The sequence below is a fragment of the Galleria mellonella genome, unplaced genomic scaffold (assembly GCF_026898425.1).
Source record: "Galleria mellonella isolate WM207_F2 unplaced genomic scaffold, CSIRO_AGI_GalMel_v1 utg40, whole genome shotgun sequence".
NCBI lineage: Eukaryota > Metazoa > Arthropoda > Insecta > Lepidoptera > Pyralidae > Galleria > Galleria mellonella.
This window is the reverse complement of record NW_026442094.1, coordinates 8,166,531-8,182,161: the sequence shown is the minus strand read 5'-3', so window position 1 is coordinate 8,182,161 and position 15,631 is coordinate 8,166,531. Positions and strand designations below refer to the sequence as shown.

General features: G+C 35.8%; 1 protein-coding gene across 1 annotated transcript; it reads right to left on the bottom strand.

Annotated features, from left to right (window-relative positions):
• Positions 1–472: 472 nt before the first annotated feature.
• Positions 473–4,855, bottom strand: LOC128201381 (uncharacterized). The gene is made up of 4 exons (XM_052898181.1): positions 4,556–4,855; positions 3,158–3,235; positions 2,189–2,336; positions 473–645 (listed from the first exon to the last, which is right to left on the bottom strand). Exons 1-4 carry the CDS (start codon positions 4,853–4,855, stop codon positions 473–475), a joined length of 699 nt encoding a protein of 232 aa, XP_052754141.1.
• Positions 4,856–15,631: the final 10,776 nt, after the last annotated feature.

Below are 15,631 nucleotides of genomic sequence, written 5' to 3'. Positions count from 1 at the left end.
ACACTGCGTTTTCTTGATATTCCATCTAAAATATTTCTTAGATATTTCTACTTCTAAAGTCCACGCGTACGAAGCAGTGTGTGAAAAGTTAGTATTTTTTATACAACTTAGAATGGCACACAATCTGACGGCCCACTTGATGGAAAGTCGTAACCGTCGCTTATAAACATGAGCAGTACCATGGACAACAGAGTTCTACAGAGTTCTTCTAGTTTCTACTGTTTCGTTCATGATACGCCCCATTACCATTCCTGAGGACTCGGGTGTTATTCCTCTGTACCCTGTAAATTCACGCCATATCCCACCCTTCAAACTGAAACACAGACATGCAAACACAACTGCTTAGGTTGGTAAATAATTCCAAACTGGAACTTAATATCCGGTCAGGGCGCACCTCCTATTAGGGGGAGCAATTTAAGAAAAAAAAAAACACAACTGCTTCACGGTGTTAGTATTAAATACAAACCATCATTCAATCATACAAATGGGTAAAATTGACAATAACGATGACGTATGTGGTGCACAAATTGATAAATTCAAGTGGAAACGACAAGTTGACCGGGATCATCCGCCAGATCTTGTATCGGAAGTCCCTTATCCGGGTGTAATGGAGGAAGAGTTGTATGTCGTTGATAATTTTTTCATCTGAAAAAATAAATAGTAATATAATATATATAGTAATAGTAATATAGTATAAAATATAATAGTCATATAATATAATAGTAATAAAATATAATCACCAGAGGGAGACTTTGTACAAAAGTCGATTGCTTGGGTACCTCTGTCCCATTCGTGTTTCAACCGTAAAGCAGTTGTCTTTTCATGGCTGTATTTCGGTTTGATGGGTGCGATATGGCGTGAATTTACTGTGTACGGAGGAATAACACCTGAGTCCTCATGAATGGCAAGGCATGGGGGTTATCATGGGTGAAACAGTATACTCTGTTATGTCCATGGTACTGCTCATGTCTATAGGCGACGGTTACCACTTTCCATCAGGTAGGCCGTCAGCTTGTTTGCCATTCTAAGTTGTACAAAAAAAGTAATATTATATTGAGGAAAGGTTTACAATACCAGGCTTTTTTATGCAACTTAGAATGGCATACAAGCTGATGGCCCACCTGATGGAAAATGCTAACCGTCGCCTATACACATGAGCAGTACCATGGACATAACAGAGTATACTGTTATGTTATATCAACTGAAACTTGCTCTGCGGTCGGTCAATTGTCAGACTACGTAGTCTGTTTTTTTTTATGGATAATATTGGAATGGTAACCCCACCTGCGTTATCGGTATAAACTGATGGGGCACCAGTTAGGGATGATAGGTGAGGATGAAAAGGCAGGTCAGTTAGCCCAGCGTGACGAGTTCAATAAGAATTGTTAACGATGGTTTCCAGGGGAATCACGTGGAGGTCGACCTGATAGGGGATATTGACAGCAATGGGGACTAACCTCCCATTACTAACAATCTCTTCCTCTCCGCCAGGGGATTTGTCACGAAATAAAATTTCGAATTTTCAGACCCCATAATATCGACCCAGTAAACAGAAGCTCTGTTTAACATTTCATTCGTCATAAATCCTACCATAAAAGTCCAAATAAACGATATTTTAACATTTTTAAATGCTTTATATCATGTACTTTTAAAATTGAATTTGTGTTACGTTCTGCCCTGAAATTTAGAAAATATTTCATGGTTGAAACGTTAAAATTACCTAGTTGATTTTTCCTGCGGATTTTCTCGCGCGAGTCGGCAAATGAAGTATCCTATGTATTAAGTTAGGATATAGCTTACCCGAGTAGTATTTTAATCAAATTCATTTAGCCGTTTCAGCGTGACTGACTAACAAACATACAAACATCCAAAATCTGTAAAATTTGTTAAAGATTTACAAACTTTCATTTTTGTAAAAACATTATATAGTATGGCCGTGTGGTCCCGGCATAGAATAGGCCACCCCCTCCTTTCCTGTAGGTGTAGTAAGAGCCGACTTAGGGAGGGCGAGGGATAGACATCAGAGTCCCTTTTAAAACATCTTACAAAGCCTAACTGCGGTTGCCAACCCGCCTGCCAAGCGTGGCAACTACTGTAAAAATCCCCTTATAGGGAAGGCTTATGTTCAGCAGTGGAAAGTTAACGGCTGAAATGAAATATTCAGAGAAATAACATCATTTACACTTACCTTCTTCCCGAATCAATCTGTGTATCAAAATTCTCCTTATATTCTCCACTTCGTAGAAATAAAGTTCAGCCACCACGCACGGTGAAAATATGAATAAAGATATTTGAAATATATGTATCAGCATGAACCCGAGTGTTTCGTAGGGCAACTGAAAGTATATATTTGAAATTATTTTTAATTTCACGCTCCTTTTTACGTCTGGACTTCAAATTTATGAAAATCAATGAAACAGACTACTCCTAAATGGCGTATCAAGGTAAAGCATACACCAATTTTGAAGTTAGACCTTTAGAAATACAATTGTGAAAACCGCATTGAATCTGGTTTAGTAGTTTTTGTGTGATACAGGAACAAAAATACAGAGAGACAGATGACGTTTCTTAAAACAATGTTATTTTTGCTTGTATTGATTTTAGGACTGGTACGTGCTGATGTCTTCAACAGATTGTTAAAGGGTCAATTTCATATAAACAAGCTTGAATTCATTGATTTTAATTGCGAATAGTTACAGAAATACAATTTTAGATAAGAGCCGTTGCGTTGATCCACTTGAAATTTTGAAAGTCGTCCGTTGACACATACAGCCAGTTTTTGTTCCCTTTTCGTAACGAGACGGACCAATCCTGGAGCACATCCGGTGTTGCCATCATTCGCTTCTTACTGTACGCGACAAGGACTCATACATTTTTCTTAAATATCTCCCATGCACAAATATGGTCTAATCACAATTTTATTATATTAGTAATATAAGGTATATCCTCTTCCTTGAATGAATGAATGTTAAAATTAATGAATGAGTATACTTTATTTGCATTATACAATGTAGGAAATAAACAAGACAATTTACAAACACAACGATACAATTATATAAGTACAGTAAGGCGGTCTTATTGCTGAGAGCAATCTTTTCAAGACTACCTTAGGGTAATAGACTAATTATATACAATAATATATTAATATAATACATACATCTTTTTCAATGATCAAAAGCACGTGATACACGTTGATGATTAGTTTTGGTACGCCGCAGAATATGCTGACGAAGAGCTGCAAATGCAATATATGCAGCTTTAGTTGTTCACATTAATAAATATATATTTTTAACTTGTTTAAAATTTTAACTCAATCGAATCAGATCTAGTTATGGTGAAAGTGCGTGTGCTAATTATTTATACAATGCAATTGCAATGAGACAATATATAGTGATTTTTCTTTTTTTTTTATGCAATTTAGAATGACAAACAAGCTGACGGCCCACCTGATGGAAAGTGGTAACCGTCGCCTATAGACATGAGCAGTAATATGGACATAACAGAGTATACTGTTTCGCTCATGAGACCCCCAATAGGACCCCCATTTTTCTTTTATTTTTATGCAACTTAGAATGGCAAACAAGCTGACGGTCCACCTGATGGAAATGTACAGTACCATGGACATAACAGAGTATACTGTTTCGATCATGATACCTCCCCCCCCCCCCATGGAGGTCTATTATATGAGCAGTGAATTTACAGTATTTTTATAACATTAATGAAAATAAAACCAAAAAAAACAAAAATTTGTATTTTTTTTTAATATTATTTTAAGGGCTCTTACCTTCTTCAGGTATATCAGCCCTATCGTACCCTGAACTTACTTCTCAAACAAAGCTTTATCTACTTTCCCTAGACGCGGAAAGAGATGAATTAATGGGCATCAATAATTTACAGAGATGTTCAAAAATTTCTGGTTTAAGTTCAGCTAACGTAGATTGAATAAGACCAACTTTAAATTTATTTAATGTTGGTCTTATAAATATAATGTTGGTCTTATTCAATCTATTTCAACCTCAAAATCTACAATCCATTCGTGTTTCAACCGTGAAGCAGTTGTGTTTGCATGGCTGTGTTTCGGTTTGAAGGGTGGGATATGGCGTGAATTTACTAGGTACAGAGGAATAACACCTGAGTCCTCAGGAATGGCAACGAATGGGGGGTATCATGGGCGAAACAGTATACTCTGTTATGTCTATGGTACTGCTCATGTGTATAGGCGACGGTTACCACTACCTATACTGAAGATATAATTGGTACCTTTTCTATTAAGTTTTATTTTCTGTTTACTGTAATAAATTATGTATGTATTGATTTAAGAGATTAATCAAAAGAAATATAGTGTAGAATAGATGTAAATTCCTTACATTGTTAATAATTTGCACACCGACATAGAGGCAGAATGTATATGGGAAATGTAAACCTCTTTCGTCTAAAACTACCTACATTCTAGCAAAATAAATTCATTTCATTTCATTACAAATAAATAATCAAATTTTTTGATAATATTGTTATCATAATTATTAAAAAAAAAAAGCATGAATACCGAACTTACCGAAGCATGCAACTCTGGTATCATTATGTCTATTGTATCCGCGATATTTCCATACAATTGCAAACAGAACCTTATCTTATTCTCTTTTACACTCTTCTTATTCTCCACGTACAAGTAATAACTCGTGTTCCCTTCTTCGAGCCTCAAACGGAGCGTTTTCAATCGATGTCTGATTTCATCGTAAATCGCAAATCGCCACACTCTATTCGAATCGAGAGCCAGCAGCGAGAACTGATTGATCAAATATCCTATCAGTGAAGTGTAACAGACATGAGATACACAATAGAATGTCGTATACATTATCCTTACGACCCATATAAAACCTGTTATAAGCAATAATCGAGTCCTTGTTCTAACATAATATCTCGTATTGATTCGTAAGCAAGTATCGAGCGTGCGTAGTTTCAGAAAAAATGAATGGACATTGCTTTTTAGTATCACGATTATAATTGTCGATGTAGTGTACTCGATCAGAGACCATATTTGTGAGATTTCCTGCTCACCGCAACAAGTTAATGTTGCGTAAGTAATAACTATAAGTAATGCCAGAGTGTACACTTTAACAATATTCTTAACTGTCACTCTTAAGTTAAAAACGTTATAATTAAACCCGCAAATGGTTAAGATAAATAACAAATATCTGTAATAGTGTATAATGTTGCTATTTCGGATGGTGGGGATTTTTTTTGTGAACATGTTGCTCTGGTAATATTTCAATTCCGATCAAGTTAGTATTCAAATTCGTTTCACTGCAACAAAACACGAAACCTTGTAAACAAGGCGTTACATACAGGCACATTGAGCACTGATTGTCAACGCCGTTTACATCAATATTATCAGAAATGCAGTCCCTGTAAGGTTTGTTCATTTGACATTATGTATAAATCCATCCATTATCCGTTTTACCAGTGAGAGACTTTGTACAAAAGTCTGAGTTTGTTTGAGTACCTCTGTCCTATTCGTGTTTCAAGCGTGAAGCAGTTATGTTTCGGTTTGAAGGGTGAGATATGGCAGTGAATTTACAGAGTACAGAGGAACAATACCTGAGTCCTCAAGAATGGAAACGCATGGGGGGTATCATGGGCGAAATAGTATACTCTGTTATGTCCATGGTACTGCTCATGTCTATAGGCGACGGTTACTTTTACGGTAAAAAAAAATCGAATAAAATCAATCGAGTATTTTATATGACAGGTGACTAAGGAAACTTAGTGGTAGAGGGATGTTTACCAGAGTCCCGCTTAAAACATCACTAAAAGCCTAACTGCGGTTGCCAATGCGCATATGTTCAGCAATGGTCAGTTAACGGCTGATATGATGATGATGATGATGATATCCATATCATCCGTTATCCATCCACTAACATAGACTAACATAAGGAATGGTCCTGAGCCACCTGCATCCACTGAGTCCCTGTAATGCATTTGAGGTTGTTTCTCCATCTAGTGGGTGGTTGTCCTAGACTGCGGTTGCCCGTGCAGTGTCGCCACTCAAGAACTTTTTTTCCCCATCGGTTATTGATTCTTCGAGCTATTTTACCAGTCCATTACCACTTCAGTTTGCTTATCCTTCAAACTGCATATTTGGGTCTAATTCCGTGACAATAATACAAATACCTGAAACCAGTCAAAGCTTATCGTGTTACCTGTTAACTCATGTCCAAGCGTCGTACAAAGCCATACAAATTTATTATTACCAAATGTTATGGTGACAAAGGATCCTATAGTGCTATTGACGTTGATTTTGCTTTGAAGTCATTAATAAATTAATACTGTAGTATTTGTTAATATTGTTCGTTTTTTTTTATGATACCTAGCATGACATACGAGTTGACTGCTCATTAGGAAAGTATGTCGCCTATAGACAAGAGCAGTGCTATAGAAGTCACAGTTATGGTGTTGAGTAATATCTATATAATATCTAAAATATATAGATATTGATATCAATATCCATATATATATATATATATATATATATATATATATATATATATATATATATTGGCCTAATAATGAACATGTTAAATATCTGTTATTCTATATTTAATGGAGAACTTGATCGAAACAGTGCGTAAATCTATAGATTCGTGGTCAGAAAGATTAAGTCTGTATAAAAGCCAAAGGTGGCCATTTTAGAATAGAATACCAGAGGGAGACTTTGTACAAAAGTCGATTGCTTGGGTACATCTGTCCCATTCGTGTTTCAACCGTAAAGCAGTTGTGTTTGCACGGCTGTGTTTTGATTTGAAGGGTGGGATATGGCGTGAATTTACAAGGTACAGAGGAATAACACCTGAGTCCTCAGGAATGGTAACGCATGGTGGGTATCATGGGCGAAACAGTATACTCTGTTATATCCATGGTACTGTTCACGTCTGTAGGCGACGGTGACCACTTTCCATCAGGTGGGCTGTTAGTTTGTTTGCCATTCTAAGTTGTATAATTTTTTTTTTTTTAAATTTTTGCGATTATTAAATATGTAGGTATTAATTTTAGTAATATTACATTACTACATAAAACATGTATAAAATATGTTTATAAATTACTGTTTTAATTTAAAACTGCTTTTTACGTTTCACCGTCAATTATATTTTCTGTTATTCCTGTCTACGGTCGATTGGTAGGTAACACCATATGGTGTTAAGTCCACCATTTACACTATCTAAGTGTATTAAAGTATAATAAATAAATAAATAAGTAAATGGAATGAAAAACGGACATAGAATACTTTTTATTTCGCGGGTAAAAACTAGCATCTTTTAATTTTACAATCGTATCCCACACTAAACCAAATAAAGGTGTTGTAAGTACATCTGCTTGGCGGTAGAAACACAAATGGGATAGAAGTACCCATGTAGGCCTGCACAAAGTCTCCCTCTGGCGAGCGGATAGTGTTTAAATAAAAACAACATCGAGGAAAAACGATTCTGTAAAAAGAGAGCTTTGTAAATTGTTTAAGACTGGCCATTAGTCGACGGGTCGACAATCGACGTATTCTTGCACTATTAACTTGTTATAGCTTTCTGGATATACAACGAAGAGTTAAAATAAAAGTTATGGATGTGGCATTGTTACCTATTTTTAGTCAAATATTGTTGTATTTAGTTTGGCTCTATATTTTATACTAGCGGCCCGTCCCGGGGTCGCACGGTTGGAAATTTTTAACATTTCCCTTTACTGCTCTGCTCTTTTTGATCGTAGCGTGATGAAAAGTATACTATAACCTGTCCAGGAGTATGAAGAAGTACCAAGTTTCTTTAAAATCCGTCGAGTTGTTTTTGTTTCTATATAACAAACATACAGACAGACAGATAGATAAAAATTTTACTGATTGCATTTTTGGCATCAATATCGACCACTAATTACCCCCTGATAGTTATTTTGGAAATATATTTCATGTACAGAATTGACCTCTCTACAGATTTATTATAAGTATAGATTACTGTCTTACTTTGAGAGGAACAATAAATTATTTTTAGTCGTTCATTTAAATATTTACTAAATAGAGACTTTGTGCAAAAGTCGTCTGCTTGGGTATCTCTGTCCCATTCGTATGTCTGCCGTGAAACAGCTGAGTTTGCATGGCTGTGCTTCGGCTAGAAGAGTGTGATATGGCAGTGAAAGTACAGGATAAAGAAGAGGGATTGATTGTTATTAATGTGGACTAACAGTTCCATTGCTAGTATGGGGTTTCATGGGTGCTTTAATGGGTGGAGGGTAATTTTTTTTTAACGGGTAATAATGGAATGACAACCTCGCCTGCGCTATCGGTATATACTGGCGGGGTATCAGTGAGTGATGATAGGTGACGATGAAGTAGGTCAGAGCATACTGACGAATTCAAAAAGAATTAGACACGATGGTTTCCAAGGGGAACCACGTGGAGATCAACCTGATAGAGTATATTGCTAGCAATGGGGTCTAAAATTCTATTACTAACAATCTCTTTCCCCCCGCAATATAACCTGTTAGGTCGACCTCCATGTGCTCCCCCCCCCCCCCTCCCGGAAATATCCTGCTGAATTTAAAATGTATTCCTCAAGATGGGCTCCTCATTCTTCACTGGTGCCCCGTCAGCGTATACCGTTAGCGCAGGCGAGGTTACCATTCCATTATTTTCAATAAAAAAAAACCCATGTGGGTTTAAATTGATATTGCAGATCAATTAGCCAATGAAATTTCTGAAGGCGTCCATAAAAAATATGTCTTTTTATTTATAAATAAAATGCCCCATGAAATAAAATTGCCATATTCATTAGAAAAGTTATTCCTTGATCCATGTAACCACTACCCCTCTTCTAGATTGTCGTTAAGTTGAATGATTGAGAACTTACGCTTTCGACTTCATTGCTTTCAATTTGTCTACTATACAGGGTGATTGCTTTTATTAATGTTTAATCTGCTTGGTTTAATTACGTTTTAAATAAAATTGTTTAAAGATAAAATGGAGTAAATTATTTAAATTTTTAGATATTACTAGAAATCTGATCCGAATACGTACGCGTATATGGAATTTTTAAACATAAATATATAGCTCATTATATTTGTTTATATAGGTGCCGTGTGGTTCCGGCATACAATCGGCCACTACTTACTTTTTCGTGGGTGTTGTAAGAGACGACTAAGGGAGGCCGGGGGATGGGCAGCAGCGTCCCTCTTAAAACATCACTAAAGTCTAACTGCGGTTGCCAATCCGTCGGCCAGGCATGGCAACTACTGGAAAACCTTCCTAGGGAAGGCTTATGTTCAGCAGTGGACAATTAAAGGCTGATATGGTGATGATGATGATGATATAGTTAAAAATATTAAAATCGATTAAGTAGTTTTTGTGTTACAAAACATTATAAACAAACGATTAAATCTTTCTTCTTTATAATAATATTTTTTTTACGTACAAAAGCAACACCCTGTAGCGGTAAAAGGAAATAGCCGTAAGAAAACAGGCAGGTCGTACTGCTCAATGGAGTGAGTGTGCGCTTCGTTGTAAATAATAATGTTAGTATTTTTTCCTTATTATTCCTTATTACATTATTTAGATCGTCTGTATAGTGGGGGTGAAAGGGACGCGTGGGTTTGTATTGTTTAAAAATAAATATCTGCTTATATGTGATGTATATGTATACATTATACGAACACCCAGTAACTACGTGCAAGCATGTAGAGAGCACTAATTCGATGTTCCGTTGAAGAAGAACAGAGTTGGCCAAGCAAGCAGAGGGAGACTGTACAAAAGTGGTTGCTTGGGTACCGCTGTTCCATTCGTGTTTCAACCGTGAAGCAGTTGTGTTTGCATAACTGTGTTTCGGTTTGAAGGGTGGGATATGGCGTGAAATTACTGGGTACAGAGGAATAACACCTGAGTCCTCAGGAATGGCAACGCATGGGGGGTATCATGGGCGAAACATTATACTCTGTTATGTCCATGGTACACATACTGCACATGACTATAGGCGACGGTTACCACTTTTCATCAGGTGGACCGTCAGCTTGTTTGCCATTCTAAGTTGTATAAAAAAAGCTTCCCTCTCTCTTGTAAAAATTAATTAAAAAAAGAACCATCAAAATCAGTTTTATATATTTTTTCTTATTATATGATATTTATTTATTCTGATTCGATACATATAGCACGATTTAAGTGTACACATAGATCTTACACAATGTGATGGCTTAACAACTAGAGCGTATTAAAATTTAAGATCAGATCAGAAAAATAAAAAAAAAAGTACAGTAGTTATTCTATGAAACAAATAACTGACAATAGCCACGTGGCAAAGTTAGTTTTTTACATCAAAATAGACAGTACATAATTGACTCAACGCTTACCTAACATATATATAGAATTGTGACAAATATCAATAATTGAATTCAGTTTATTTTATGTCCATAGGCGACGGTTACCACTTTCCATCAGGTGGGCCGTCAGCTTGTTTGCCATTCTAAGTTGTATAAAAAAAAAGTATTGAAAAATTAAATAAAAATAAATGTGTACGGATCTATTCGAATTTAGGGGGGGGGGAGGGATTGTTAGTAATACGGACTATCAGTCCCATTGCTAGCAATATGCCCCATAAGGTCGACCTCAACGTAGTCTCCCTTGGAAATCATCGTGCTGAATTCATGGTGTATTCATCACGATGGACTAACTGAGCTGCCTTTTCATCTGTCACACCTCACTGGTGCCTCGCCAGTATATACCGATAGCGCAGGTATGGTAACCATTTCATTATCATCAATAAAAAAAAACTAATTTAGGGTTGAATGAAAAAGGATTAAAAAAAACTGTAGTTCATATAGTTCAAATATACACTCAAATTGTGTATTCGATTTAATTTTAACAATTATCCATTCTGTTAAACCGCAACACAAGCCAGAACACAACAACACAACACGCGATCAAAGGGTTTTCTATAAAAAGTTTACAGTCAGATTACAGTTTTCTTCATTTTTTTGCACATATAACCGCGTGCTTTGTGGTGCGCACTGTTCCGCGGTCGTTTGGCGGTGAATTATACAGCCAATGACCGGCAAGGTATCGTTGTTTGACCACCGCTGCATAATATAATTGATGCGGCTTTTTGAGAATAAGTAAATTAAAAATGCAACAATTTTAACTGTATTTTAATGTAATAACTACTGGTTTAACTTATGCGTAATTCGGTTGCCATTTTTGGCGAAGAGGATGACTACGGAGTCCAACCGTTTATACTCGATGAGCTTCGAATCTATTTTTATTTATGACGGTGCCTTGAACATCAGCTCTCGCATGGAGGGCCGTGGCGTGCAGTCTGGCGCGCTCGTGTCAAAGCCACTCAAGACTAAGGGCTCTGGATGGTCCCGAAACTAGGCGAGCTTTTTCGACAAATAAGTAAAACCGGTAGTGGTTATATTAAACTTACGAAACTTTTAATAACAAAATTTTAATGCTGGATATAATGAAACACATGTGTGCGTACAAGAATATGCACACGCACACACACATAAATACATGTTTGTTGGCATGCACACACTCACGCTCATCATCATCATCATTTCAGCCATTATCCATCCATTGCTGGACATAAGCCTCCCCCATAGACTGCCATAAAGAACGGTCCTGAGTCACCTGCATCCACGATTCCCTGCAATGCATTTCGGGTCGTCACTCCTAGTGGAGGGTCGTCCTACACTGCGTTTGTTTGTTTGGTTTAACCATTCAAGAACTTTTCTTCGGTCGTCGGTTCTTTGAGATATGTCGGTTATTTTGGTTCTTTTGCGGATATCCTCGTTTCGGACTCACCTTCATATATCGATGTATTTGTAAATGTATTAACTTGTTCTCATACATATGTACATATTTTCTTATCTTCCCTGTCCCGCCATTTGTTTACAGCGTTAATTATTTAAACAATTAATAAATAAAACTTTTTATCTTTGTCACTCGGATCTCTGTTTGAACAATGTCAGGGTTAAAAGTAACGAATTAATAAACTGCCATATCAATTAATTTGTATTCCAGTATCAAGTACGTAATCCGCTGGCTAGTTCTTTTTGGAGTATAAAATTGTTCCGACCAACTTTCTTTGTCCGCTTCACCGGTATTTTTTGCTATGTTTGTTTTATTGTTTATTATATTTAAGCACCTTAACAAACGTATTACTTAGGTAGTATTGGGATGAAAAAGCCTTGACTTTTATCTCAGATCTCTGCTGGGAAGAAGTCAGGGATGAAAAGTAATGATTTAATAATAATTAAGATTGTTTTTCACAAAAGCCGACTTCAATTACGGTAATACCAATTATTTTAATATAAAAAATAAATCATTGAACCGACTTTAAAAGAAGCAGGTGCTTAATTCGGTTGCAATAATTTTTAGGTTTGTTACCTCAACTCCGTCAATTGTAAGTCGATTTGAAATGTTCATTTTTATATGAAAGATAAAATCTCTGTGGAATCAATTTGTAAGTATTACATATTGATAACACAGAAATTTGATCAAAATCGATTCAGCGGTTTAAGTTTTAGACCAAAATAACTGGTTTTGTCATAATTAAAGTCAGTTATTTATTTATTATTAATTTATTTTTAATAATTAAAAGCTTTAATTAATTTGCTTTTCTTTTTTACTAACATAGTTTGTAAGAAAATTGTTACTAACAAAATGGACCAAATTGTAGTCTAAATAATAAAGTATATTATTATTATTTTTACACAAAAAATTATTGAAGTATAAAACAAAACAAACATAACAAAAATATTTTTTGTGGGACACAATCATTAATTATTTGTGTCGATTGAAAATAAAATGCCACATCAACAAATTTGTATTCCAGTATCAAGTACGTAATCCGCTGGCTAGTTCTTTTTGGAGTACAAAATTGTTCCGACCAACTTTCTTTGTCCGCTGACCACTCCGCCGGTGTGCACTGCCATTTTATCCGCTGGATGGGACGGTACAAAGACAAGTGCGGTATTATCGCTGTAATTTGGTGCACTCCACGGATAAAAATGTGAATAACTTTTAAGTACTTAGATTATATCCTTCGTCTTATATGAACTGCCTATATGCAATATAGGTTTCTCTTGGCTTTACATGTTTACCAGAGGGAGACTGTACAAAAGTCGATTGCTTGGGTACCTCTGTCCCATTCGTCTTTCAACCGTGAAGCAGTTGTGTTTGCACGGCTGTGTTTCGGTTTGAAGGGTGGGATATGGCGTGAATTTACTGGGTACGGAGGAATAACACCTGAGTCCTCAGGAATGGCAACGCATGGGGGTATTATGGGTGAAACAGTATACTCTGTTATGTCCATGGCACTGCTCATGTCTATAGGCGACGGTTACCACTTTTCAACAGGTGGGCCGTCAGCTTGTTTGCCATTCTAAGTTGTATAAAAAAAATAGAGAAATAGCAATGGTTAATTGATTTAATTGAGTTAATTGGTTTATACTCGTATTATATCTCCATCGTATATAACTAGGTAACTAATAAAAGGTTTTATTTAAACTTCGAACTGTTTGAAAATAGATAGCTGTTTATTGAAAAAAAAAAAACAAAGGAACATTATGGCGAGTGAAAAATTATTATTGTTCGCTATTCGTCATTGAACTTAAAAAGTAAAATTGTGTTTTTGATTTCCGCGCATTGTTTGAGAAAAGTACTATACAAGCCTTGGCCACAACTAGGCATTGATGGACTTACGTATGTGTGCCTCGGCTACACCTCGGCCTACATTTGCACGTTCGTCCATCAATGCCTCAGTTGCTGGCCGCTGCAGTAATGTACTATTAATGAATAAATAAATAAATATACAGATGGATAAGATTCCAACAGTCTCATAGCTGGTAATCTGCCAATTATCAAAGATAAGTTTTTATTTTTTTTTTTTTTTTTTATAGAACTTAGAATGGCAAACAAGCTGACGGCCCACCTGATGGAAAGTGGTAACCGTCGCCTATAGACATGAGCAGTACCATGGACATAACAGAGTATACTGTTTCGCCCATGATACCCCCCATGCGTTGCCATTCCTGAGGACTCAGGTGTTATTCCTCTGTACCCAGTAAATTCACGCCATATCCCACCCTTCAAACCGAAACGCAGCCATGCAAACACAACTGCTTCACGGTTGAAACACGAATGGGACAGAGGTACCCAAGCAATCGACTTTTGTACAAAGTCTCCCTCTGGTAAAGTTGACCGTAGTGAGTTAATAATAATAATTCCTGTAACAATAGGTACTCCAGTAGAGTGCCATCGAGTGTAACTACGTAATGGCAAGTGGTCTGTAGAGGATAATAGCAATCATTATGTGGACATCCGTCTTTTGTCCGTCCGTCTATCCCTAATTGTGGTGCCATGGTGACGAGGTCGAAAATAATTGGGGATTCATTGAAATACGAACTGTTCAGTTGATATGATTTGCTTGTTTTACCTGTGACTGTGCTTAAGTAAGGTAGAGAAATATGTTTAAACAGTGCTATTTTATTAATATAATTTGTAACTTGTTGGTGTCTGTACGTGGAGAGATATTTAACAATAATTAATATAATAACTTTAGTAGGAAACAGTAAATGTTAAAACAAACTTAAAAGTGAATTTACAGGGTACAGAGGAATAACACCTGAGTTCTCAGGAATGGCAACGCAACGGGGGTATCATGGGCGAAACAGTATACTCTGTTATATCCATGGTACTGCTCATGTCTGTAGGCGACGGTTACCACTTTCCATCAGGTGGGCCGTCAGCTTGTTTACCATTCTAAGTTGTTTAGAAAAATACAGAGATTGTGAGGTGTGAAGGTGACAAATGGATACGCTGTGGAGATATGTGAGATAAAAAATTTAGATGTAATGCAAATTACAAATTTAAAGGGTAGTCCTACTATCTATGCCAGAGTATCGACCATTTTTAATCTTATAATTTCAAGGGTCTATAAGTCGTAGTAACTCATAATCATCCATGTCTATGAAAAATGAAAAAAAATGAAAAAATATTTATTTCGTAACAAAATTTATACAATACTAATAGATCGTTGTTGTGACCTTCTAGTAAGTGTTATCACCTGCATCAGAAGGTCACAGAAGGTTTTTTTTCATGTCTATAAGATGAGATAATATTCAGGTAATATTCATATTTCTTTATTAACAAATGTAACTGTACTATTATCTGTAAATAATTTTTAAAATTTTTAATTACTTTTTCTTGTTATTTGTAAATAAATATTTAGGATAATATTTCAACTAGTAATGAAGTTATTTAGTTTCATTATTTCTATCATTAATATATAATTTACTAATGTGCAATTAAAAAAAAAAAAAAAAAAAAAAAAAAAAAAAAAAAAAAAAAAAAAAAAAAAAAAAAAAAACAAATGTAACAGTTTTCATCACACAATGGCAAGCCAATATTTACGTTATAATGTTGATATTAATAAAATAAACAATAACAATAATAATATAATAATCACACTAATACAATAATCACAGTAAACTTACAAGATGCACCACATCACACCACTACAGACACGCACACACACGTATAGAGCTATGAAGCATAAAAATAATATATATGTGTATGCATATTTGCATACACACACGCAAT

Excerpts from the sequence above, each read along its gene's own strand:
- LOC128201381 (XM_052898181.1), bottom strand. The coding sequence starts at position 4,855 with ATGTATACGACATTCTATTGTGTATCTCATGTCTGTTACACTTCACTG. Across the intron at positions 2,337-3,157 it reads TTTTGATCATTGAAAAAGAT|TTGCCCTACGAAACACTCGG; the intron begins GTATGTATTATA and ends ATATACTTTCAG. Across the intron at positions 646-2,188 it reads CAGATTGATTCGGGAAGAAG|ATGAAAAAATTATCAACGAC; the intron begins GTAAGTGTAAAT and ends TTATTTTTTCAG.